At 48.7% G+C, this 25,119-nt stretch overlaps 1 protein-coding gene across 1 annotated transcript; it reads left to right on the top strand.

Moving 5' to 3' along the window:
- The first annotated feature begins 4,989 nt into the window (after window positions 1-4,989).
- Lman2 (lectin, mannose binding 2) lies at window positions 4,990-24,001 on the top strand. The gene is made up of 8 exons (XM_051171983.1): window positions 4,990-5,398; window positions 5,550-5,668; window positions 15,904-16,021; window positions 17,534-17,613; window positions 17,775-17,936; window positions 18,048-18,162; window positions 21,082-21,201; window positions 23,361-24,001. Exons 1-8 carry the CDS (start codon window positions 5,197-5,199, stop codon window positions 23,519-23,521), a joined length of 1,077 nt encoding a protein of 358 aa, XP_051027940.1. The 5' UTR covers window positions 4,990-5,196; the 3' UTR covers window positions 23,522-24,001.
- Window positions 24,002-25,119: the final 1,118 nt, after the last annotated feature.

Here is a 25,119-nt window from a genome sequence, read left to right as displayed (position 1 = left end):
CTTGTGACTCCAGATCCAGGGGACCCAAAGCCTCTTCTGGCCTCTGAGGGTACCAGGCATGCAGGTGGTGTGCAGACACATAGACGGAAAATGCTTATACACATAAAAGGGTTTTTTTTTTTTTTTAATTATTAAAAAAAAAATACCATGGGCCGGGTGGCTTGAACAACAGACTTTTCTTTCTCTCCACTCTGGAGGCTGGCATGTCTAAAATCAAGGACTGCTAGGGGCTGGAGAGATGGCTCAGTGGTTAAGAGCACTGCCTGCTTTTCCAAAGGACCTGGGTTCAATTCCCAGCACCCACATGGCAGCTCACAACTGTCTGTAACTCCAAGATCTGAAACCAATGCACATAAATTAAAATTAAGTAAAAATTATTTTAAAAAAGAAAGAAAGAAAGAAAAAACTGACAGATTTATGGTCTGATGAGCCCTGGCTTGCAGACGGCCATCTTTTTGCTGTGTCCATGTGTCAGAAAGCAGAAAGGAAGCATGCTCTCTCCTGTCTTTTCTTGTAAAGGACAGTCATTCCATCATAACCGATCCATCCTCCATATGATGTAATTTCTGTCCAAAGGCTCCATCTCCAACATTTCCAAATATTATAATTAGGCTTTCAATGTGTGTGGAGAGGCATTCTTTGAAAAAAGTTTATTTCGCTAATTAATTCATTGTATGTGTGGGTGATGTGGCAGAGAAGCCAGAGAGTAACTTTCAGGAGCTGGTTCACTCCTCTCTTCCCCCCACCCCTGCCTTGGTTTTTTGAGACAGGATTTCTCTGTGTAGCCTTGGCTGTCCTGGACTCACTTTGTAGACCAGGCTGGCCTCGAACTCACAGAGATCCGCCTGCCTCTGCCTCCCAAGTGCTGGGATTAAAGGGGTGCGCCACCACACCCTACTTTGGTTCTCTCTCTCTCTCTCTCTCTCTCTCTTAAAGATTTATTTATTTGTTATTTATACAGTGTTCTGCCTGCATGCCAGAGGAAGGCATCAGATCTCAGTGTAGATGGTTGTGAGCCACCATGTGGTTGCTGGGAATTGAACTCAGGACCTTTGGAAGAGCAGTCAGTGCTCTTAACCTCTGAGCCATCTCTCTAGCACTTGGTTTTCTCCTCCTACCACTTGGGTCCCAGGGGTAAAATTCAGATCATCAGGCTTGGTAGCAAGTAGCACCCTTCCCTGCGTAGCATCGGCCTCACCTGGCTTTTTGAGACAAAGTTTCACTATGTGTTTTGTCTTGCTTTTTGGTTATTGTTGTTGTTGTTGTGTATGTCTGTGTGTAGGTGTGTGGAATGTGTGTGTCAGTGCATGAGGAGGCCAGAAGCATCTGATACCTTGGAGCTGAACTTACACACAGTTGTGAACTGTGTGTGCTGGGATGAATGCGGGTCCTATGCAGTACATGCTCTTAACTGCTGCACCCTCTCCCTCCCTAAGACCTCACTGTGTTGCCTAGATGGGCCCTGAACTTCTTGGTTCACAGAATCCTCCTGCCTCACTGTTTCTTTCCTGGCTGGATATAGAAGATGATGAGACCCTAGAAGATCTTGGAGTCACAAGAAGAACGAAGCAAGGCCCATCTATGTACCAGTGCGTGGACCGTCAAGCTGGAACGCCAGCTGTGCATACTTCTGAGAGCCCTCAGAAATGAACTTGACGCCATTGAACATGTTGGGAGTCCACTTGTTAGAGTAGCTGTCACAACCCTAGTGTGCTTACCTCTTTCTGAACACCTTGCTCCAGGCCACCAAGGCAGGAATTTAAAGTGTGCAAAGTTGGGTTGCTTTAGGGACTGGAGCAGTGGCAAAGATGACCTTATTAAGGTGTTCATGGAGTGAGGATATAGTTCATTTGGTAGAGTGCTTACCTAACGTATGAAGCCCTAGGTTCAGTCCCCCAGCACCGCAGGAAAGTAGGTACAGTGGTGGACACCCGCAGTCTCAGCAATAGAGGAAGGAGGGGACAGAGTTCAAGATCATCCATCCTCTGTTTCAGAGCTAACCTGAGGCCAGCTAGGCTACAAGAGCCCTTGTCTCAAACAAACAACAAACAACCAGACAAGTGCTTATGCAGCAGCTCAGTCCTGTAATCCCAGCACTCAGGAGGCTGAGGCAGTAGGATTGTCATGAGTTGCCAATCTGGGCTACTAAAGTGTTTATGAAGCTGGAGAGGAAGTGCTTGTGTGGGTGTGTGCAAAGCGCTGTGATGCCCAGCACTAGAGTAAACAAATAACTGAGTAACATGCCTGTGAGGGAGCTGGTGAGACACAGCTGAAGTCGTGTATCTGCTGTGCCTTGGACCCAAGATTTCTTGGAGTGCTTTCTGGTTTACAAGGTCTTCTCCTCACAGGACTCCATTTGGCCCTGGGGGCCATTTTATGAATGGCGCCCATCACTCTGTTTGACAGATCAGAGGACAGTGAACTGTCTGTCTGACCACATGGCACCCTGCTCACATTTATTCTGTGGGCAGGAAGCAGACAGAGGTGAGCGCTATTGCATAGCTTGCTTTGCCCATTTCCCTCAGTCCAGGACTCCAGCATTTGGAACAGGTCTTCCTGATTCCCTATACTGTTCTGGAAATGCCTTCGCAGCACACCCAGAGATGTGTCTCAAAGGTCATTCTAAATCCAGTCAATTCGACAGTGAAGATCATCCATTACACCGGCTCTCCGCCATGGATTCCAGTTCCACACCTTTGCTTGTTTGCGACTGGGTCTCTAGGAGCCCTCAGGCGGCCTTAAGCTCCTATGTATCTGAGGATGACCTTGGACTTCCTGATCCTCCTGCCTCTGCTCCCCAAGTGTTGGGATTACAGGAATGTGCTACCGTGCCCAAACACCACAAACTCCACATCTGTTCCAAACCATTGTGTTCCTCCTTAAGTTCGCACCTCTAGTTCCACTTCCGTCTGCTGAGAAGTGCTTCTCAGGCAATCTCCCTGTAAACTCCTACTCACTATTCACGAGCCAATTCCAGGTCCTGGAACAAACGTTCTTTCACCAGTTAATTACTTCCCATGTGCACTGTTGTAAATTTTGGGGACTCAGTGGTGACTGTACCTGACACACTCAGCCCTCAGTTGCAGTTCAATGGAATGCACACACCCTCGTTTGTACAGGTGTGGGTGAGTCTCTGAAAGAAGGCACTCATTAAGAGACAGAGGCAGAGGGCTTTTGTTGTACATGTCTGTACTGTTTCTCTGTGCACACACATACACACATATATAGTTATAAACATAACCCTCATACCAGCAGGGCCTATATCCATGGTTTCAACTAACTATAATGGAAGATAATTTAAATTTTTTTGTTTCTTGTTGTAGTTAGGGTTACTATCACTGTGATGAAATATCATGACCAAAAACAACTTTGGGAGGATTAGGTTTATTTGGCTTACACTTTGGTTTTTTTTTTTTTTTTTTTCTTTCGAGACAGAGTTTCTCTGTGAAACTTTGGCTGTCCTGGATTCACTCTGTAGACGAGGCTGGCCTGGAACTCACAGCGATCCACCTGCCTCTGCCTCCACCACCACACCCAGCTGGCTCTCACTTCCACAGCACTGTTCATCCCTGAAGGAAGCCAGGACAGGAACTCAAACAGGGCAGGAACTTGGAGGCAGAAGCTGATGCAGAGACCATGGAAGAGTGCTATTTACTGGCTTGCTCAGCCTGTTTTCTAATAGAACCCAGGAATACCAACCCAGAGATGGCACCACTTACCATTGGCTGGGCCCTCTCCCATCAGTCTCTAGTTAAGAAAATGCCCTATAGCCTGATTTTTTTTTTTTTTTTTTTTTTTTTTTTTTTTTTTGAGACAGTGTCTCTCTGTGTAGTCCTGGCTCTCCTGGACTCACTTTGTAGACCAGGCTGGCCTTGAACTCACAGCGATCCGCCTGCCTCTGCCTCCCGAGTGCTGAGATTAAAGGTATGCGCTACCATGCCCGGCTCATACAATTTGTTAAGTATTATATGTAATCTAGAGATGGTTTGAAGTATATTGGAGGCCACGCACAGTGGCACATGCCTTTAATTCCAGTACTCAGAAGGAGAGGCAGGTGGGTCTTTGTGAGTTCCAGGCCAGCCTGGTGCAACAAGTATTCCTAATTGCTGGATCATCTCTGCAGACGCTGAAATCAGGAAATCAGGATTTCAAATATAAAAAATAAATTTTTATTTTTGTTTTTCGAGACAGAGTTTCTCTGTGTAACAGCCCTGGGTGTCCTGGACTCACTTTGTAGTCTAGGCTGGCCTCGAACTCACAGAGATCTGCCTGTTTGTGCCTCCCAAGTGCTGGGATCAAAGGCGTGTGCCACCACACCTGGTTCTAATGTAAATTTAAGTACCTTAACTTAAAAAAATAGATTAACAGGTACAATAGAACTGCACCTGGCTACAGACCACCGTTGTTCAATTATCCAAAGCTAGCTGTCCTGGACCTTTCACAGGCACTTTGTGTGTTTACAGGAACTGACACTGTTTAGAGCCAGATGATTCCCGGCCTCCCATGTCATGACCTGGTCTACCTCTCTTGCTTCAATCTGACTGTGCCTAAGTAATGGGAGGGGAGGAGGGGGGCGTTGCAGAGGCCCTCAAATCACCGGGCTCTTTAAGTTGCTAGAGGCATGGTGCGAGCTAGAGATGGCTTAAAGGTTTGCCCCATCCACCGAGTCCAAGGTGATTCTGGGATTGGACTCCAAACTACTTCACTCCAGTGCTCCTCTTCCCACAGTTACTCGGAAAGGTCACTTCAAAGTCAGGATCTGTCCAGAAGCTTAGGACTGAGCAGTTCTCAACTTGTGCAAGCAGTCCACGAAAACTACAAGTTCCAGCACGCTCCGCTTTGAAGACACCACTCGCTCTCCTCCAGCGCAAACAAGGACTCTGCTTCTCATTGGCCCGCAAGCCTAAACGTGCTGCTCCATGATTGGTTCGATCTCTTGTCGATCGTAAGACCCCCCCCCCGCCCTCCTTGGCAGTGGCCAGCTGACAGGCGACCAGGAGCCTCCAAAGTTATGGAACCGCGCTTCGCTAGGATAGGAGGCTGTCCAGCCAATGAGGTTGCCATCCCGCTGACTAGGAGGCTTTCCTTCTTAACTCTTCTGTGGCACTAGCTTGGAGGGCTTCCGGCCGGAGACCATTAGAAAAGACACACGGAAGGCGGAAGTCTTAGGGCGGAAGTGGCAGAGAGAAAAGGAGAATGGCGGCCGAGGCCTGGCTTAGGCGCTGGGGCTGGGGCTGGGGTCAGCGGTGCCCAGGGAGGCCTGGGCTTCCTGGCCCCGGCCCAGGCCCCGCTACATTTCTCCATTTTCTTCTGTTGCTGGTACCGGTGGCTGCGGATATAACCGACGGCAACAGCGAACACCTCAAGCGGGAGCACTCGCTCATCAAGCCGTACCAAGGTGAGGCCTGCGGCGAGAGAAAGTCAAGGGTGAGGATTTGGGACTGGAGTGGGAGGGGGGAGGGCATTGCCCTTTTTGTAGAGCGGAGCCGTGCTGTGGGATTTCTGGCACGGCCTTCTGGGCACCTGGCCATGCCCGTCTCTGCCCACAGGGGTAGGTTCCAGTTCCATGCCGCTCTGGGACTTCCAAGGCAGCACAATGCTGACGAGCCAGTACGTGCGACTGACCCCCGACGAGCGCAGCAAAGAGGGCTCTATTTGGAACCACCAGGTGAGTGTTTCGGGAGAGGCTAGACACGAGCGCTCAGTGAGCCAGTGAGTCCTCGCCTCCTCGGCGGTCAAGCTTAGTACATACGCGTGCTCCCCCCCCCCCTTTTTTTTTTGTCCTGCCTATTTTCTGTCCTGGTCACACACGTCGTAAGAGCGAGTGAGTATTGTGTAGTTACTGTGTGTCGGAAGGTGTGCTCGACACTTTACTCTTTTAACTTTTTCAGAACCCATGCAAGGTAAGTAGCGACGCCCCCCCATTTTTAACGACTTAAAGAAGCAAGAAGCGAAGGCGCAGAGTTGAGTGTCCTTGCAGTCACGGAACAAGACACGAGTTGTCATACCAAATTGAACCCACGTAATCGTGGGAAGCATGAAACTGTATCTTTCTTGAGTGTTTTACTGTGTGTTGGGTCCTGACCTTGCCACACCTTCTCAGCTTTAGTTCTCAAACAGCGTGGTTGGAATAGATGGAGAGTCGATGACTTTATGCCACCTAATGGAATAAACACTATCCCAGCAGATCCCCTGTGGTCTCCACCCTCATCAGTTCCCTTGATACACTCGATGCCTTCCGGTTGGCAGTGGAGAACCTCTTTAACATACTTAGCAGACCTAATTGCCTTCCTCTGGTGGGAGGTTGAGAGTCTTGTCACCCACCGGCGGTATCTCCACCGGAGGCATGGGCAGTTTTGTGTCTGTGGCCTTTGCCTTGAACCGGAAGCGTGAGGTGCCACTGTCTTGTCCTGTGGGAGCAGTGCTGTGCAGTGTTGGGAAAGGTGAGAAAAGGAATAGACTGGGGCCAGGTCATGGCTTGACCTTGGGAACCTGTTTGCCTAGCCTGTTTGATCTGACCTTTGCCACCGCCTACACTCCCGCCCCGTGTCCTAGTTTGCGCACCATTACGCTGTCTTGATCCTTTGGGCTGATTTTGTCATTTAGTTTTGGGAGTCTACCCTGTCCTCGTGTTGCCTCATTTGCTTGTCCCCTCGCCACCCCCGCCCTTCTGCCTTGTGCCCCCACACTGCTGCTAGGGGCATTGTGGTCATTCTCTTCATTCAGCTTTGGCTCTGAGCCTGAGAGCCCCGGGTGTTTCATGAATGGAGAACTACATTATGTCTGCACAATGTGTCCCTTGGTGGCTGGCATCTCCAGTTATCCTGTCAGTTTGTTCCAGCCTGTCTGGCTGCCTTCTTCGCTCAGGACCCTTGCACTCGCTCACTCTGTCTGGGACAGTGCCTCCTGGCTGGTCGTGACTGCTTCTTGCTTACTTTTCATCTGTTAAGTCTCTGTTCAAATCCCACATACACCAAGTGCTTGATTAATCTCCCCCAAATCACAGTCTGTTGTATCCTTCTGTTTAGGCTTTTCAGATACTTTTTTTGTTCTTTCTTTTTGAGTTTATTTTATGGTGCTGTAGATTGAACCCAGGACCTATGCATGCCAGGCAAGGCAAGCATTTCACCAGTGGACTATGTATATAGGTTGGGTACTATTTTTTTAGGTGGTAATGTAGCCTGGTATTTTTCACACGAGTTCAAGATAGAATTATACTTGGTTTTGTAAAAAGTAAGGTGAATGTGTTGATAGAACTGTTAGGACATGGATTTACCCATAAGTAATAGATACACCGAAGGAAGTGATCTAAGTTAGGCTTGTAAGTGGCTGAAGGTTAGTGTAGTTAGTAGCTTGGTGCTGTCACAGAACCAGGAGCATTCTGCAGTTGCTTTGGTTGCGTTACAGCCTTCCTTCATTCAGCTCCTGGACCCTGCTGATAGTCTGTAGATGTTTGGAGAACAGTTACGCTTCTTGAAAAAAAATTGCTTGGAAGTCTTAGACGTTTCTATTTAATGTTTCTAAAGAAATACTTCTTCCTCACAGAACTGCAAAGGTGATTTTGAATCTCCTTCACTTGTATTCCACTGGGAGAGGCACTGGATGAGCAAACCCTTCCTGAGGGCCCTCCCTGCCTTCTCTGAGCTGTCTTGTGGCTCAGAGGCCAGTAGATGTTCCAAGTGCCTGATGTCTGCGCTGCAGGGCATGGAAGGCTGAAGAGGCCACTCCACTTGCATCTAGGGAGTCTTTTAAAAAGTTGACGCAGGCTGGGCGTGGTAGCGTATACCTTCAAATCCCAGCACTTGGGAGGCAGAGGCAGTTGGATCTCTGAGTTCGAGGCCAGCCTGGTCTATAAAGTGAGTCTAGAATAGCAAAGGCTACACGGAGAAACCCTGTCTTGAAAACCAAAAAAAAAAAAAAAAAAAAAAATTTGATACAGAGACTGAGCAGGCAGCTGAGTAGCTAATGATAGCGCTTGTAGTACAAGCCTGAGGACCCAAGTTCAAGTCCCTAGTAATCAGCACCTGACCTGGGGCCTGACTGGCTGTAACCCTAGCTCTAAGAGGCAGAGACAAGAGGACTCTGGAGCTCGCTGGCCAGCCAGTTTAGCTATGCCTGTGAGCTCCTGGGTCAGAGAGAGATACTTTCTTGGGGCTGGGGGTGGGTTTCAAGACAGGGTTTCCCTGTGTAGCCTTGGCTGTCCTGGACTTGCTTTGTAGACCAAACTGGCCTTGAACTCACAGCGATCCACCTGCCTCTGCCTTCTGAGTGCTGAGATTAAAGGCGTGCGCCACCAGCGCCCGGCGAGAGACAGTTTCTTTAAAGATGAGGTGGAGGGGCTTAGCAGTTTAGGAGCGTTTGCTGCTCTTGCAGAGGAGCGTTTGTGTCTGTGTGCCTGAGTGTATGTTTCTAGCACCCACACTGAGGGCCTCACACCTGCCTGAATCTCTAGCTCTAGGGTGTTCAACACTCTTTGGCATTTTCTGGCATCTGCGCATGTACATAAACAAAAGCACAGCATCCCTCCCCTGAAGAAACTGTTTTAGGCATCAATATTTGCAAAGGGGCAAGGGGGACAATTGGGTGCCTGTTTGGGCCCTGGCTCGACCCTGAGTTCTGAAGAAAAGCTTGTAAAGGGTGCTGTTTCCAGAATACCAAATAGTGATATTTTATAACGAGATGGGGTTTCACTGTATAGCTCTGGCTGTCCTGGAGCTGCCTCTGCCGACCAGGCTGGCCTTGAACTCACAGAGATCTGCCTGCCTCTGTCTACCAAGTGCTGGGATTAAAAGCGTGCACCACCATGCCCAGCAACAAGACTGTTTAGATGATGCTAGTCTCTATTATCAGCACTCAGAAGCTTGAGACAAGAAAAAATTAAGAATTTGAGACCTTGTCTTGAAAAAACAAACCAGCCAATGGTAGAGGTCAGCCTGGTCTATAGACCAAGGATACCAGTGCTGCATAGAGAGACTCTTTCTCAAAAAGAAAAAAAAAACAAGGAAAAAACAAATAAAATATGAGCTGGTATAGTTCAGGTTGGCCTCAAATTTGCTGCATAGTCAAGGATGGTCTTGAGTTCCTGATCTTCCCCCTCAGTCTCCTATGTGCTGAGATAATAGGCTTTCCCACCACGCACCAGAGCACATTAGGGGGATGTGTGTCTTGGGGCAACTGTGTACATATGTGTGTAGAGGTCAGAGGTCAACCTTAGATGTTCTTCCGGGGCCAGCCACCTTGTCTCATTGTCCTGGAGCTTGCCATCTGGCCAGTTGCAGGCCCTCACTTGCACTGTTCCCAGCACTGGAAATGTGAATGCACTCCATGTGTCAGGCTCTTTTTGCTGTGGGTTCTGCAATCAAACGGGTCCTTATGTTTGCAGGGCAAGCACGTTGCTAACTAGCTATCACCCTAGCCCACAGTAGGTATTTTGATTTTAGTTTAGATATGACTCCCTGGCTGGCTGGAACAACAGCAGTGTAAACCAGGGCTGGCCCTGAACTCAGATCTGCCTGCCTTTGCCTCTGGAGTGTTGGGTGTGCACCTACTACCTTGTTTTTTGAGGCAGGGTCACTAATTGAACCTGGAAGTTGGCACTTCAGCTAGCCTGAGTGGCCAGCAAGACCCCAGGATCTGCCTTTTTCAGTGCCCACTGCTCTGCTCTTGAGTGGGTACCAGGGTCCGAGCTTAGGTTCTCGTGTTTGTTCATCAGGCATTTCCCGCACTGTGCCACCTCTCACCTCACCGGACCAGGTCAGCGTATGTTCACAAATGCTGGGAAGATGTCTACTTAGCTTTGTAGTTGTAGTACAGATTATAATACAGCAGGGTATCCCTGTTTTGTTGTTTTGTGAGATAGAGTCTTGCTAACTTTCCCTGGTTGGCTTTGAACTCTGCTGTCAAGCGATCCTCCTGTGTCAGCCTTCCAAGTGGGCTAGGACTACAGACATATGTCACTGTAATGGTTTCTCAGTTGATTGATCACATCTGCCCTTTATTTTGTTCAAGTAGAAGTACAGAAGGTAGCTAATTATAAAATGACTTGTTTCTTCAAGGTTTTTCTGGTTTCCTTGTTCTGGTGTGATAACAAGGTATTGGGACTTCTGTGGACTCAGGGATAAGAACGAAACAGCTTCGGAGTAATTCCAAACCACACTGCACCCACTTAAGTTACCTGGAGGCTTCCTGCTCTTGTACTCTTTAGCCGGGTGCATGAAGGTGTTGAGGCCTGCTGTCCCACAGCATTGTTTCTGTCTGCCCTTCCTGACACTGAGCTTGCAAGTGTGCTTCCCTTCCCTTCTCGCCTGTGGTGGTGCAAGCCTGTCATCCTAGTACTGGGGAGGCAGAGGCAAGTAGCTCTCTGTGAGTCCAGGATAGCCAGGGCTACACAGAGAAACCCTGTCTCAGAAACAAATAAATAAGTGAATAAAATAAATGAGCCGAACCGGGCGTGGTGGCACATGCCTTTAATCCCAGTACTCAGGAGGCAGAGGCAGGCGGGCTGCTGTGAGTTCGAGGCCAGCCTGGTCTACAAAGCGAGTCCAGGACAACCAAGGCTACACAGAGAAACTCTGTCTGGGGAAGGAAAAAAAAGCCGTGGGGGGCCTTTCCTATTCAAAGCACCACCAGTAACAAAGAAGCCATTTGAGAGAGAAGCTGGGCTGCCTCTCTCCTACATGAGAAAATTATTTGGGTAGTTTGGTACATTTAAATTATGGGTACCTAGTTTTAATTGTGCTATGGTCAAGGATTTCTATCCCTGGACTTTTTAATTTTTATTTTATTTTCGTTTTTCGAGACAGGGTTTCTCTGTGTACCGCTCTGGCTGTCCTGGAACTCGCTTTGTAGACCAGGATGGCCTTGAACTCCCAGAGGCCTGCCTCTGCCTCCCAAGTGCTGGGATTAAAGGCGTGTGCCACCATACCCAGCGACTTTGTCCCCCCCCCTTTTTTTTTTCCATCTATAACGAATTTGAGGCCAGTTTGCTAAATTTTTCTGCTTATGCCTTTCAAGTGTTAGGATTACAAGTGTGAGCTGCCATTCCCAGCAAAACTTTTATTTTGAAATATTGTAAAGTCACCTGCAATTGAAAAAAAAAAAGTGGGGGGGGGCTGGAGAGATGGCTCAGTGGTTAAGAGCACTGATTGCTCTTCCGGAGGTCCTGAGTTCAATTCCCAGCAACCACATGGTGGCTCACAACCATCTATAATGAGATGTGATGCCCTCTTCTGGCAGGCAGGCACACATGCAGGCAGAACACAGTATATGTAATAAATAAATAAATCTTTAAAAAAAAGCTAGAACTGTTGGCATATTCCTGTAGGAGGACCACAAATCCAAGGCTTACCTGGGCTACGAGTGAGTTCAAGGCCAGCCAGAGCAATTTAGCAAACCCTTATCTCTAAGATAAAAAATAAGGACGGGCGAGATGGATCAGTGGATGAGAGAGCCTGCTGCCCAGCCTGATGACCTGGGTTGGACTCCCAGAATCCACCAAGGAAGGAATGAGTGTGGAGCCGTTTCCTCTATACACACTCATGTGCTCTCCCCCCTCCCCCCATAATAATAAATAAAGGTTAGAGATGAGAAAGGGAGTTGTAGTCAGTTTTGCTAAGAGCTTATGGGGAAATGGGTCATCTGACAGGACGGTTCAACCGCAGCACTGAATGAATGAGTGATGAAGTAACACAGCTTAGCTTTGCATTTCATCTCCTGGCTTCCATTGACATGTGATAAGATGGCGACATACCAGGGTTAGCCTTCTCTCTCACCGGTTTCCTCTCTGTCCTCCCTGCTCTTGACAACTTCAACTGAACATTTCTTACTCATTTTCCCTCTTTTTAAAAAATTCCTTTTTATTATTTCTTTACTTTTTTGTGTGTGCATTGGTGTTTTACTTGCATGTATATCTGTAAGGGCATCAAGTCCCCTAGAACTGGAGTTACTGACAGTTGTGAGCTGCATGTGGGTACTGGGAATTGAGCAGGTACCTCTGGAAGAGCAGCCAGTGCCCTTAACCTCTGCACCATCTCTCCAGCCCTCATTTTAAATCTGGAAGTTATTCGCTTGTTTCTCAAGAGTTTTTATTGTTGTTGTTGTTGTTTATGTTTACATTTGCATTTCTGTGTGTATGGAAACATGTGTGCAGGTGTCTCTGAAGACCAGAAGGTCCATTAGATCATCTGGAACTAGAGTTAGAGGCAGTCCTTGGTGCTGGGAATTGAACTCAGGTCCTCTAGAAGGACAGCCACTGCTTTTTAATTGCTTAGCCGTCTATATATTTTTTTTTAATGGTTATCCTGAGCAATAGGTACCCAGATGACACGTGGTATAGATGTCTTGAGCATGGAAGAGGCAGAAGAAAGAAGTTTGTTAGCTCAAGGCTTTCCTGAACTACATAGCAAGACCCTGTTTTAAAATGACAGGTCTGAAGATGCACCAAACGTGATCTGTGACACTGCAAAAACAATCCTCTACACACACACACACACACACACACACACACACACACACACACACACAACTGTACATGTGCAAGTACACATACATGCCATGTCCGTGTTTCACTGGAGTCTTAAGGATACTGTGCACTTGGACTTTCTCCCTGGCCAGTGCTGGGGCCTTAGGCCACCTCCCTGGTCTCATGCGCAGCCTTTATGTTAGCACCTGTGTTGTGAGCCACACACATCGCTCGCGTCGCTCAGTCAGAGATGGCTGAGGGTTCTAGTTCTGCACTGACTGTACCGCTCTTCTCTCTTCCTGAACCTCTGACTTTCCCTGTGGATCCAGAACAGTTTCCTTCTCCATGAAGAATGCAAGCCAGTGTGAGAGGGCCGCTGGTAATTAATTCTTTTAATTTTTGTTTTCTTTGTCTGAAATTGTTTTAATTTCATTTTTTTTTTTATGGGTACATTTGTTAAATGTAGGCACTCCTGCTGGCTGCCTTTTTATTTCATTTCTTGAACTGTCTATTGCTAATTGTTAGCTCCTTTGAAGGTGATCTGTTACTGTTTTTTAATTTCTGGTTGCTGTTAAAAATACCTGTCCCTCCCCTCTAGGTGGGCTGATCTGTTCTCACTTTTATGCTACTCTAATGAACTATGTAAGGGGGAGCGACTTTCAAAAAGAAAGAGTTAAAGTTCAGAGTCAGAAGCCTGGGTAGCATGGTGCAGCCTCTGACGAGGGCTTCCACAGGTCTGTCAGCTCAAGCAAAAGGCGTTATGAAGTTGGGTATGCTGGCACAGGACATGGGAGTTGGAAGTAGGGAGATAAGTTCAAGGCCAGCCCTAGATCCATAGTGGGTCCTAGGGCAGCTTGGGCTTTGTGAGACTTTGTGTTGTCTCAAGACCAACAAAAACAGGCTGGAGAGAGAGATGGCTCGGTGGTTAAGGGCAAGCTCTACTCCTGCAGAAGGCTGAGTTAGATTCCCAACAACATTGGGCAGCCGGCGTGATCCAAAGCTCCAACCACCACAGGCCCCTGTGCTCACTTGCAGTGATTAAAATAATAAAGAGCATCTTAAAAACAAATAGGGCTGGAGAGATGGCTTAGAGGCTAAGAACATTGCTCTTCTGGAGGTCCTGAGTTCAATTCCCAGCAACCACATGGTGGCTCACAACCATCTATACTGAGATCTGGTGCCCTCTTCTGGTGAGCAGGTGTACACGGAGAGAGAACACTTGTACACATAAAATAAATAAAAAACAAAAACAACACAAATAGCATCACATCAGGAATATGTGAAAGGGAGAGAGGCTGGGAATAGCCACTACCACCTCCCCATGTGTCCTCTGAGAGGTTGCCTTTGTATGGGGGTTTGGGGGGTCAGGATGAAACCTGGCCAAACCCACACCCGAGCCATTCATACTTGGAGTGTACACTCAGTTCATAGACAGTTCATAGCACATGAAGCTTATGGCAGTCAGAAATCTCTGCTGCTTTGCTCCAGTCTCTTATGTCTCATTTTGGAAATTTCCTTTTCCTCTGGGATCTTACTCTCAATCTGAATCCCTCTCTTTTTCCCCCTCTGCCCCATTCTTGGTATTTCTGTTTGCGTAACCTTGGATACATTATCTCTTCATCTGTTGTTGTCTGTCCGTTATCATATCCTCTGAAATTTGTTTCTTTTTTATTTATTTATTTGTGTTTTGAGACAAGGTTTCTCTGTGTAGCCTTGGCTGTCCTGACATGCTTTGTAGATCAGGCTGGCCTCGAACTCACACCATCCGCCTGCCTCTGCCTCCCAAGTCTGCTATTGTCTTTTAATTCTTTGGACACAGTCTCTGCTTTCTTGGGTTTTCATTCACACTCTGTCTCTAATGCCTGCTTTTGTCACCCCTGCTGAGGTTGCATCTGTACAGTTGTAGAAGAAAGCTGAGGAGTGGCATAGCCACTTAGCCCTGATTCCAGGAAAGAGGACTCAACATGGAGCGGAGTCCCTCCCTGGGTGACCATCTAGTGTACTTTTAAGATTTCAGACCAAAAAAATAAAGTAAAAAATGTCAGACCCAAGTTGGACAAGGCCTCCATCTCTTTCAGCAGGCCTTAGGTCAGGTTCCTAGGCTTTTTTTTTTTTTTTTTTTTTTTTTTTTTTTTTTTTTTTTGGGGGACAGGGTTTCTCTGTGTAGCCTTGGCTGTCCTGAACTCCCTTTGTAGGCCAGGCTGGACTTGAACTCACAGAGATCCGCCTGCCTGCCTCATAAATCCTGGGATTAAAGGTGTACGCCACTATGCCTGGTCATGTCCTTCTGTCTTTTTTTGGTTTTGTTTTTGTTTTTTGAGACAGGGTTTCTCTGTGTAGCCTTGGCCATCCTGGACTCACTTTGTAGACCAGGCTGGCCTCGAACTCACAGCCATCCGCCTGCCTCTGCCTCCTGAGTGCTGGGATTAAAGGCGTGCGCCACCACGCCCGGCTCGTCCTTCTGTCTTTATGGCTAGCTGTCCCTCCTCCAAATCAGTGGCTGTGCCCAGAGCAGTGAGATTCCAGATTGGAGAGGCTGCTGCTGCTGCGTGCTGTCCTGAACATCTTTCTGGCTCCAACTCTGTGGCCAGGGTGGGTCCCCACTGCCTGCTTTCCATGCAGCTGGTGCGACAGTGCACCAGCCACATTGCTGTGTTGGGACACAGTGTCTTGTAATATTTTAATTGAAATTTTCCTGGTTACAAAAAGAGTATGTTTCGCCAGGCAGTGGTGGCTCATACCTTTAATCCCAGCGCTTGGGAGGCAGAGGCAGGAGGATCTCTGTGAGTTCGAGGCCAGCCTGGTCTACAAAGTAAGTCTAGGACAGCCAAGACTACCCTGTCTCAGAAGAGAAGCTGAGAGTTGTAGAAAGGAATAGGGTTAATTTACATTAAATGTGGGGGGCGGGCTGGAGAGAGGGCTCAGCGGTTAAGAGCACTGTCTGTTCTTCCAGAGGTCCTGACTTCAGTTCCCAGCAGCCACATGGTGGCTCACACCATCTATAATGAGATGTGGTACTCTCTTCTGGCATACAGGAGTACATGCAGGCAGAGCACTGTATACATAATAAATATATATATATATTTTAAGTTTATTTAATTTAAAGTATGTGAGTTAAATGGGGGCTGGAAATCCTCTCTAAGATCCCAAGACAGGCACTTTATGGATGAGGATGACAAAACAGGATTGGCGTCGTATACTGAGGACTGAGAGAAAAAGGCCTGAGTTGGCAGAGGTTGGGCCTCACATAACCTGGAGACACCATTGGCCTCCCTCCCTCATTTAGGGGCCAATAGCTCCTACAGTCCCATTGCCTGACCTTTACATAAAAATGAATGCCTAATTTTGATGGGGTGGGGAAGCATGTGGACCAGCGAGTGCCAGGCTCCACTCCAGCTTGTTTAAAAGCCTTGGTAACTGAGGGGTCTCTACTCCTTTTCCAGCCATGTTTCCTCAAGGACTGGGAAATGCATGTCCACTTCAAAGTCCACGGCACAGGGAAGAAGAATCTTCACGGAGATGGCATCGCCTTGTGGTACACCCGAGACCGCCTTGTACCAGGTGGGGAGGCCCGCCAGGGCAGTGGGAACAGGCATGGCAAGTGGCCTGCCTCTGGTTGCTCTGTGCATCCTATGGGGAGACTGCTGACCTTGCTCTGGACGGGGCAGGTGGTTCTGTAGCACAGTGCCACCCTGCCTCTTCTGATACGGTTTTGACTGTTTGGCCTACTTACTATTTTTAGGTTTTTAGAGACTTTGGTTTTTCTTTTTCTTATTTATATGAATACTCTATCTGCATGTACACCTACATGCAGAAGAGGGCATCAGATCTTATTATAAATGGGTGTGAGCCACCGTGTGGCTGCTGGGAATTGAACTCAGGACCTCTGGAAGAGCAGCCAGTGCTCTTAACCATTGAGCCATCTCTCCCGCCCCCGAGACTTTGAATACTATGTATCTCGGTTGGTTTTAAACTTACTAGCCCAGGCTACCTAAACATGAAGGTATTCCTTCTGCCTTAGTCTTTCAAGTTGGCCATTCTCCCATATATTTTAAAAATATTTGTGTGTATGTGCATGTCCATGCATGCCACAGCAGGTGTGGAGATCAAAAGACAGGGTTGTGAAGTCAGTTCTGTCCTACTTTTATGCATTTTCTGTGGATGGAACTCCAGTCGTCAGGCCTTCATAACATGAGCTATCTCATGAGCCCATTCTGTCAGTTTAAAAAAATATGTTATTATTTATATATATATATCCTGCTTGCCAGAAGAGGGCACCAGATCTCATTGTAGATGGTTGTGAGCCACCGAGTCATTGCTGGGAGTTGAACTCAGGACCTTTGGGAAAGTAGCAAGTGCTCTTAACCACTGAACCATCTCTCCAGCCCCATTCTGCCATTTTGTTTGTTTGTTTTGATTTTGTTTTTTTGAGACAGGGTTTCTCTGTGTAGCCTTGGCTATCCTGGACTCACTCTGTAGATCAGGCTGGTCTCGAATTCACAGCGATCCACTTGACTCTGCCTCCCGAGTGCTGGGATTAAAGGCGTGTGCCCCAAGCCTGGCCATTCTGCCATTTTTAAAGGCCAAACACAAAGGCTGATTTGCAAAGACTGTACAACCAGCAAAGTGTAAGCGCTTCCTCTGGGACCATTGCTGAAAATTTGTCACTTGTAGCTTCAGGTTCTTCCTGTGTGGCTCCATACTTGTGTCCCAGATTGGGCACTGCCAGTACCCTAATGCTTACCTTGGTGGCTGCCCCTCATAGTTAAGGACTTAGGTTTGTTTGTTTGTTTGTTTGTTTGTTTTTCCTGTTTAAGACAGGACCTGGCTGGCCTGGTATTGTGTAGCTGAAGCTGCCCTTGAACTCATGGCAGTTGTGCTGCTGGGCCTCAGTCTTAAGTTCTCTGTACTGAGAGGGGCCAGCCCTTCCCCCTGTTTTGTCCCTTCAAAGTTCCTTCCTTCCTGGATGAGGTATAGATGGTTGGGCTCTCTTACTTCTGTTTAGGCTGCCTTTGAGCTGTGCGTGGGTGGTCTACATAGTGATCCTGTTCTGAAAGTATCTCCTAATTCCAGGGCCTGTGTTTGGAAGCAAAGACAACTTCCATGGGTTAGCCATCTTCCTGGACACATATCCCAATGATGAGACCACTGAGGTAGGGCTCTGCTCTCTCCTGTGGAGCAGGCTTACAGGGGCTGGGCAGCGGCTTGAGGTGGGGGTAGGACTTTGCTCTGGTCCTGGCAAAAGGATCCTCCAGGGTGGGATGGCGTGTGCCCACAGGCTGCTGGCGTGGAGTAACCGGTGTCTTGGTTCCAGCGTGTGTTCCCGTACATCTCGGTGATGGTGAACAATGGCTCCCTGTCATACGATCATAGCAAAGATGGACGCTGGAGTGAGTTGGCAGGCTGCACGGCTGACTTCCGCAACCGAGACCATGATACTTTCCTGGCTGTACGCTACTCCCGGGGCCGCCTCACGGTGAGCAGGCATGAGGGGGAGGCCACTGGGTCTGTGCTGGTTCTGCAGAGAGGCTCCAGGAGGTAGCTGGCTGGGGCCTGGGCGTGTGCTTGACATGCCTGCTGACTCCAGGTGATGACTGACTTGGAGGACAAGAATGAGTGGAAGAATTGCATCGACATCACGGGAGTGCGCCTGCCCACCGGGTACTACTTTGGAGCCTCTGCTGGCACTGGGGACCTATCTGGTGAGTGTGTGAGAGGATCTGTTCTCAGAAGTTACTCGCTTCCTTCCTCTGCTTTTCTCGAGTCTTCCGCGTTTTGCCATCAGTTGTAAATGTTGGTGTGTCCAAGGTTTAGGCCTGCTGCCGTCACTTGGCCTCCTCGTTTCTCCTTTATCTCCAGGTGGCAGGAGACTTTGGCTCTGAGTGTTGTAGCTTTATGGATCTCCACCTGCAAATCTATAGAAACACAGCTATTCAATCTCCACTCGGCTGCTCATCTGAACCTTGACCTTGTCATCAAGGAGTAAATGGCATCCCTACCTTTCTAGTCTCGGGTGAAATGTCATGGACCTTGTCTCACACTGTTACCTGTTTCTTTGTCCTTGCTGCATTCGAGCCACCATCTTTCACTGGCACTTCCACATGGTGCCCCCTTTATACAAAGCCCTCTGACGTCCTGTCCCTCGCTCCTGTAAAGTTACCCCTGCCCTCAGAACTATAATGGCCACCATCCCAATTGGTATGCCAGGCCCTTCCCTGTACCTCCTCGCTGCCTAGGCTTTTCCCTGTGCTGAGGGGGACTTCCAGCTGTCCTGTCCTTTCTGCTCGAGACCTGATCATTTCCTTAGCGTCATTTTGTTTTGTTTTGGGTTTTGGGTTTTTTGAGACAAGGTTTCTTTGTGTAACCTTGGCTGTCCTGGACTCACTTTGTAGACGAGGCTGGCCTCACAAAGATCTGCCTGCCTCTACTTCCTGGGTGCTGGGATTAAAGGTGTGCGTCAGCACGCCCGGTCCTCCTTAGCATCTTAAGTGTTGACTTTCTTAGTCCCATTGAAACCCATCCCCTTTTCTGTCCTCGTGTGCATCTCCCCATGACTTTATTTTCTTCATAGTGTGTATTAGCTATGTGTTTGTGTTCCTGTTGTGTCACTCTTCAAATTACAAGGCTCTGGGCCTTGCTGGGTCACCAAGCCTTGGCAGTGCTTAATGGTGGCTCTTGACTGTGACTCAGTCTAGTAGGGATGCTTAGAAAGGTCCTAGTCTGGGCCCAGCTCCTGCCGATCAGAACTGTGCTATGATGTGCATGAGCTGGCAGAGCTTATTGAACCTCAGGACAAACTCTTTTAGGGGCTATAATGTGCCGTCTAGCCAGAGGCCTCCCTTCCCTTCAGGGAAGAACACAAGGCCACGCAGCCCCAGTGTGTCTGTTTGGTGATGTGCTTTAAAGTTCCCATCCCTGGTCTTCAGTAATCAGCAGCCATGGCCAGTCTTGTTTCAGTAATGGACCCATCATGTCCCTTCTTCCTTTCTGTCCCCTGGTTTACCCGGAATTTCATCTGACAGTATTCCTATGTCTGCAGAGGTTTCTTGTTTGGTTTGGACTTTTTGAGACAGCCTCTAACTTTTTGATCAAGGCTGCCATGGAACGCACTATGTAGCTTATGCTGGCCTTAAACTAATTGTGATTCTCCTGCCTCAGCCTTCTCAATGCTGGGATTACATCCAGTCTGCAGAGGGTTCTTGTTAGAACAGATGTTGGCCTGTGGCCTGTAGATGTTCCTCAGTGCTGTTTGGAGTAGCCCCAAGGCTGATGGCTCTGCTGATATTCAGAGCATTGTCGGGGCCAGGCACCAACAGGCAGGCAGTCGCCAGGGTTTGGAGGGCTGTGTGTGTCTCTATGTAACTACCTGTCCTAAAATTCTCTACGTAGAGCTGCCTGCCTCTGTATCCAGATACTGGGATCAGCAGCATGCAGCACACAGCTATTGTCTCCTTAGGTAGTCGTTTCTCCCAGTTTTCACAAAGCTGAAATCAAGGGATGTGAGAATAGAAGAGTCGCTCCAAGGTGAGCAGGAAGTGGCGGAACCAGGTAGCAACTAGAGTCTGGCTCCAAAGCTGGTTCTCAAGGCTCAGCCCTCTGCTCTAAGGGTCTGTGTGTTCCTGTGTCACATTCCAGGTGGCCCTGCCTGATTTGGCTGCCAACTGCTTCCACTGTGTAGCTGTTTCTCTCATCCCAACTCCCTACCTCCGACTCCAAACATCCTTGCCTCACTGAGTTTACATGTGGAGTTGGCCAGGCACCGCATCGTAGCGGACCCCAGTGCCTCTCCTCTGCAGTGGTTGGAGCAGTGTTCCTGCTTGTAGTAGCATTGGAGAGCGCCCTTCCCAGGTCTCAGGCTTAGTTGCTGACTGCCCCTTTGTTTATCTGCAGCCTGCATGTGGGTCTCTGACAGGACCATCTGGCTGTTTCCTGTTCTTGGAAGTATCGGGCTTCTCAGGCAGTCCTAGGATGATGGCGCTGTCCTTTATCTGGTTCTGTTTTTAGTTCCTATCCTTTGCTCAGCAGTGTCCCCTGCACTACATGGGCAGGCTCACGCACTGGCCATTGTGACGGCTCAAGATGGGCATTATTGCTTCCATTCTGCAAAGAAGCTGAGCCTTGAAGTCCTAGGTCTGTGTCACTGCAAACATCAAAGCTAGTGCTTTTCTCTGTATTCTACCTTCTCTTGGGTTCACCCCAACTTCCCCAAGCTGGGGCTTAAATCCAGGCTTTTAAAAAAAAGATTTATTACATATACAGTGTGCTGCCTGCATGTATGCCTGCACACCAGAAGAGGGCACCAGATCTCATTATAGATGGTTGTGAGTCACCATGTGGTTGCTGGGAATTGAACTCAGGACCTCTGAAAGAGCAGTCAGTGCTCTTAACCTCTGAGCCATCTCTCCAGTCCAAATCCAGGTTTTTCTACATGCTAAGCACATGCTTAGTAGTGAGCTGCATCCCTGCCCCTCCCCCTGGGGTCATTTCAGCCTGAAGTGCTGTCTGCCTAGGAAAGGAGACTGCTGTCCTCAGGGCAGGCCCTTTTCTGCCTGAGGTAGCAGCTTTTCTTTGTGGAGAGCAGCAGGCCATATCTTGAGGTAGGATCACTCTCTGCCCTGTAGACAACCATGACATCATCTCCATCAAGCTGTTCCAGCTCATGGTAGAACGCACACCTGAGGAGGAAAGTATCGACTGGACCAAGATCGAACCTGGTGTCAATTTCCTCAAGTCCCCTAAAGGTATGTGTACGTACGGCCCTGCCCTCCTGGGCGCCAGGATGCAGAGGAATGTTAATTCAGAGCATGGCTGTCGGGTAGAGATCACATCCAAAGATCTAGGTCTGTGTGATCCGGCTGGAATACAAACACACTTTTAATCCAGGAGACAGGCAGACAGCTCTGAGTGCAAGGCCAGCCCGGTATAGAGCAAGTATCAAGTAAAGAAAAGCTTAGGTACAGGAGTGGTGGCACAGACATGCCTTTAATCTCAAAGGTAAAGTTAGTTTGTAGAAGGAAGCACACATGTTTGAAAGTGATGTCTAATTGAGTGGCAGACAAGGTGACAAGAGAAGATTTGACAGAATAGGATAATGCCCAACTCTTACAAGAAGAGAGAGAAAAGGGAAGCTACTTATGGTCCTGAGTTAGCACTGGCTGTTCAAAGGTCCTGAGTTCAATTCCCAGCACCACATGACTCATAACCATCTATAATGAAATGGGTTGCCCTCTCTGGCCTGCAGGCAGAATACTATATAAATAAATCTTTTTTAAAGGGAGGGGGCAGTTTTAACAGGACAGGAATAGAGAGATGGGTTGCAGAGAGAGAACTCAGGTAAAGATGGAATGAACCAGAAAATGAGAAGCCAGAAGATTAGAGCAGACTCCTGAGTTAGTTTGAGGCCAAGCAGAGCAATTCCGGGCCAAGAGAGAAGCCAGATTGAATAAATCAGCTGGGAGAGGAGTTTGAGCCAGAACCACCCAGCCCAGAGCTCAGAACAAGAAAGAGTGAGCTTATTCAGCAATAAGTCTGAGAGGCTGAAAATATTCTAGGCCTAGATTAGATTGTATGGAGGCTAGAAGCTTCCAGGACTGGGCCTAGGTTAGCAGAAGGAGGCAGTTAGCCTCCCAGACAACAAGTGAGCCAGGAGAATAAAAGTTACTTTTACATGGGAGGACTCTGGTCCTGCTGTGGCTGTGCTCTGGCCTCTTCATGTGGACATGTCAGTTTGATGAGTTTTTGAGTAGAAGAATGAGATGCTGTCTTCCATTGAGGCTCTTGACACCTAGTCAGCTTGCATGTGAGCCTAGTGTCCACCTCTTCCTGCACTGAAGTGTGCTCAGTTTGTTGTCTGCCTAGCATGCCTTGTCACGCCTTCCTTCTGTGAACCACTTGTGAACCACCTGGGGCTAACTCCTAGGCCTGCTCAGCCAGAGAGAAAGAGATGGTGGTTGACCTATAGATCCTGGCCTTGGTTCTTTCCATTAGTGTGGTTCTGTTTTACACTGAGTGTTCTGGGTGGGAGGGGCACCTGTATTTCCTTCCCCTTAAAGCCACAGACTGCCAACTATGGAGCCACTGAAAATACAGGCCTCTGTTCTATGTGACATGATATCTCACTTTAAAGATAATTGTATCTGGTGAAGCCTAGGCTGGCCTTGAACTCACTGTATGGCTGACAGTGATGTTGCCCTTTTAAGTCGGCCTCTAACCTGGGTGTAGGAATTACTGGTGTACCCACCTGGCCTGGTGTTCGACATCTCAGGGTCTTTAATTTTTACTGTTTGCTTGCGCGTGCATGTGCGTGTGTCGGGGTGGGTATGTCTGTCTGTCTATATGAGGCTAGAGGCATTAGGTCTCTTGGAGTTGGGGTTACAGGCAGGTGTGAGCCACCAAACATGGGTCCTTGGAAGAGCAGTGTATCCATATATACACTCAGCTCCGGAGCCCATCTTTAAGATTCTGGTTGGTTGTAGAGCTAAGTTAATCTCTCCACATGGTGCCATTTGGTCAATTCTGGTTCTTGTTCCCAAAGATGCCGACTGCTATGCCCCACCTCCATCCCCAGGGGCAGGGGAGCCAGAGACTGACCGACCGAGTTGTTTTCTCACTTGATGGCTGACTTCTCTGAAGCTTCCACTGCGTCCCTAGTTCTGCCCCTGTGGCTTGGTGGGGGAACTGAGCAATGGCAGGCCATAGGGACGCACGGGGACTACAAGGCTGAGCTGCTTGTGGGGTCATCCTGGAGCCTTTGAAGTTATACCTCAGTTCCATTTCATCTGGCCCCTGCTCCATGTCGGTGCTGTGCTGGGTGTGAGCTGGGAGCTCCTGGCGAGTGTCATGGAGCCAGCGTGGGGTGTCCCTTCATGCTGCATACACTAACCTCCCTCTTTTTCCACAGACAATGTGGATGACCCCACTGGAAACTTCCGAAGTGGGCCCCTGACAGGGTGGAAGGTCTTCCTGCTGTTGCTGTGTGCGCTCCTGGGCATCATCGTCTGTGCTGTGGTGGGCGCCGTGGTGTTTCAGAAGCGCCAGGAGCGGAACAAACGCTTCTACTGAGAGGCCAGTCAGCCCAGGGAGGGCCTGGCCTGGGCCAAGCGCTTATGTGAACTTTTTTCTACTAGAACTGTAAAAACAACCAACCAACCAACCTTATTTCTTAACTGTTTCGAAGAAATAATTAAAGTATTTTCATACATTTTGCTTCTTGCCCAGCTAAGACAGCTGGCAGGGCTGGGGCCAGGGCTTACCATCTCTACAGCTGGAGGTTCTTGCCCCATCCCAAGGTGTGCTGTAGGGAACAGCGGAGGCCCTGCATGTGGCTGTCAACACTGGAGGTCCTTTGTGCTCATGGGATGGCTCCTTAGGGTCCTGTGCAGTGGTTTTGTTTGAGGCCTGTGGTAGCAAACAGGGTTCAGGGTTCTGGGCCTTCCTGCCTCCCTCTAGCTTTTTACAAAGGCGAACTGCAGCTCAGTCTGAAGGACAATTCCGTAGAGCGAGGGTGTGACCATTTACTAAATAAAGTAGCCATCTTAGCCTCGTGATTGTCCTAAGGGCTTTTTCATTTCTGATCATTTCCAGTCTGTTCTCTGGCCTGCAATAGTGCTGGAGAGGAGGGATGGTGGCTGTCACGTTGCCAGGTGGGGAAACATGACTCTCAGGTCAAGCAAAACTCACCCTGTTTTTCCCAGCGCGTAATGTTTTGGGGACAGGGTACTATACACAGCCCGGGCACAGAGCTGTCCAGCTGCACTGGAGAGGTACAGTGACAGAACTCTCAGATCTGGACAGAGGTGGGGTCAGCAGTGCTGATGGAGCAAAGCCAGGGCCGGAGGGGAAAGCAAGCGTTAGCACCACCCCTCCCGGGCCTCACCCAGGTTCTGACCTGTTACCATCCAAGTCTCACACCATGGAGGATTGTGTTCCCTCCAGTCAGGCTCTGGTCACTACCCTGTTCCTCCTTGGGGACTTTACCAAGGCTACAGGCCGGCTTCTAAGGTCACTGTTGCTGCAGGTAGTGACCGAAGCCCATGGAGCGAATGCAGCTTTTCCTAGCACCGTCTTCACTCTCACTTAGCTGTTCACTGAGCTGCTAGGAGCCATCTGTCTTTGTCAGAAACTGCCCATGGCTAACTGTCCTGAGGTCCAGCGTTGCAGCAGCTGCCAGCCCCCAGCTTCTTCCCAGGGTTATGGGCCTGTCACAATGCCTTAGAGGAACTACCCTCTTTCCAACTGAAGTAGCTTAGGTTTGTTGGAGCTTGTTTACTCTGTGACACCTACCATGTGGGGATTGGAGGAACAGTAGGTTTGACCTGGGCGCCAGGGGGGTGTCCAAGCAGTGGTGTGCGCCTGGAGCCTGGTCTGTCAGGCAGCATCCCACTTTCTGTATTGATCTTTAGTTCTTGATTCTAACTTGGCATTCCCTGAAGCCCTGGCCGGGCCCAGTGCTACACGCCTGTAATCTCAGCACTGGGGAGGCAGAGGTAGGTGGATCTCTGAGTTTGAGGCCAGCCTAGTCTACAAAGCAAGTCCAGGATAGCCAGGGCTACACAGAGAAACCCTGTCTCTGAAAACCAAAAAAGAAAAAAAGCTTACCTTGACAACATCTGCTGCATAGTTGGGAGATGACTAAGTCAATAAAACTCTTGCTTTGCAAG

The sequence above is a fragment of the Acomys russatus genome, chromosome 3 (genome assembly GCF_903995435.1).
Source record: "Acomys russatus chromosome 3, mAcoRus1.1, whole genome shotgun sequence".
Lineage (NCBI taxonomy): Eukaryota > Metazoa > Chordata > Mammalia > Rodentia > Muridae > Acomys > Acomys russatus.
This window is presented reverse-complemented; position numbering and strand designations above follow the sequence as displayed.

Coding starts and splice junctions, on each gene's coding strand:
- Lman2 (XM_051171983.1), top strand. CDS start 5,197: ATGGCGGCCGAGGCCTGGCTTAGGCGCTGGGGCTGGGGCTGGGGTCAG. Junction 5,669..15,903: donor GCTCTATTTGGAACCACCAG/GTGAGTGTTTCG, acceptor CTCCTTTTCCAG/CCATGTTTCCTCAAGGACTG. Junction 16,022..17,533: donor CCGAGACCGCCTTGTACCAG/GTGGGGAGGCCC, acceptor TCCTAATTCCAG/GGCCTGTGTTTGGAAGCAAA.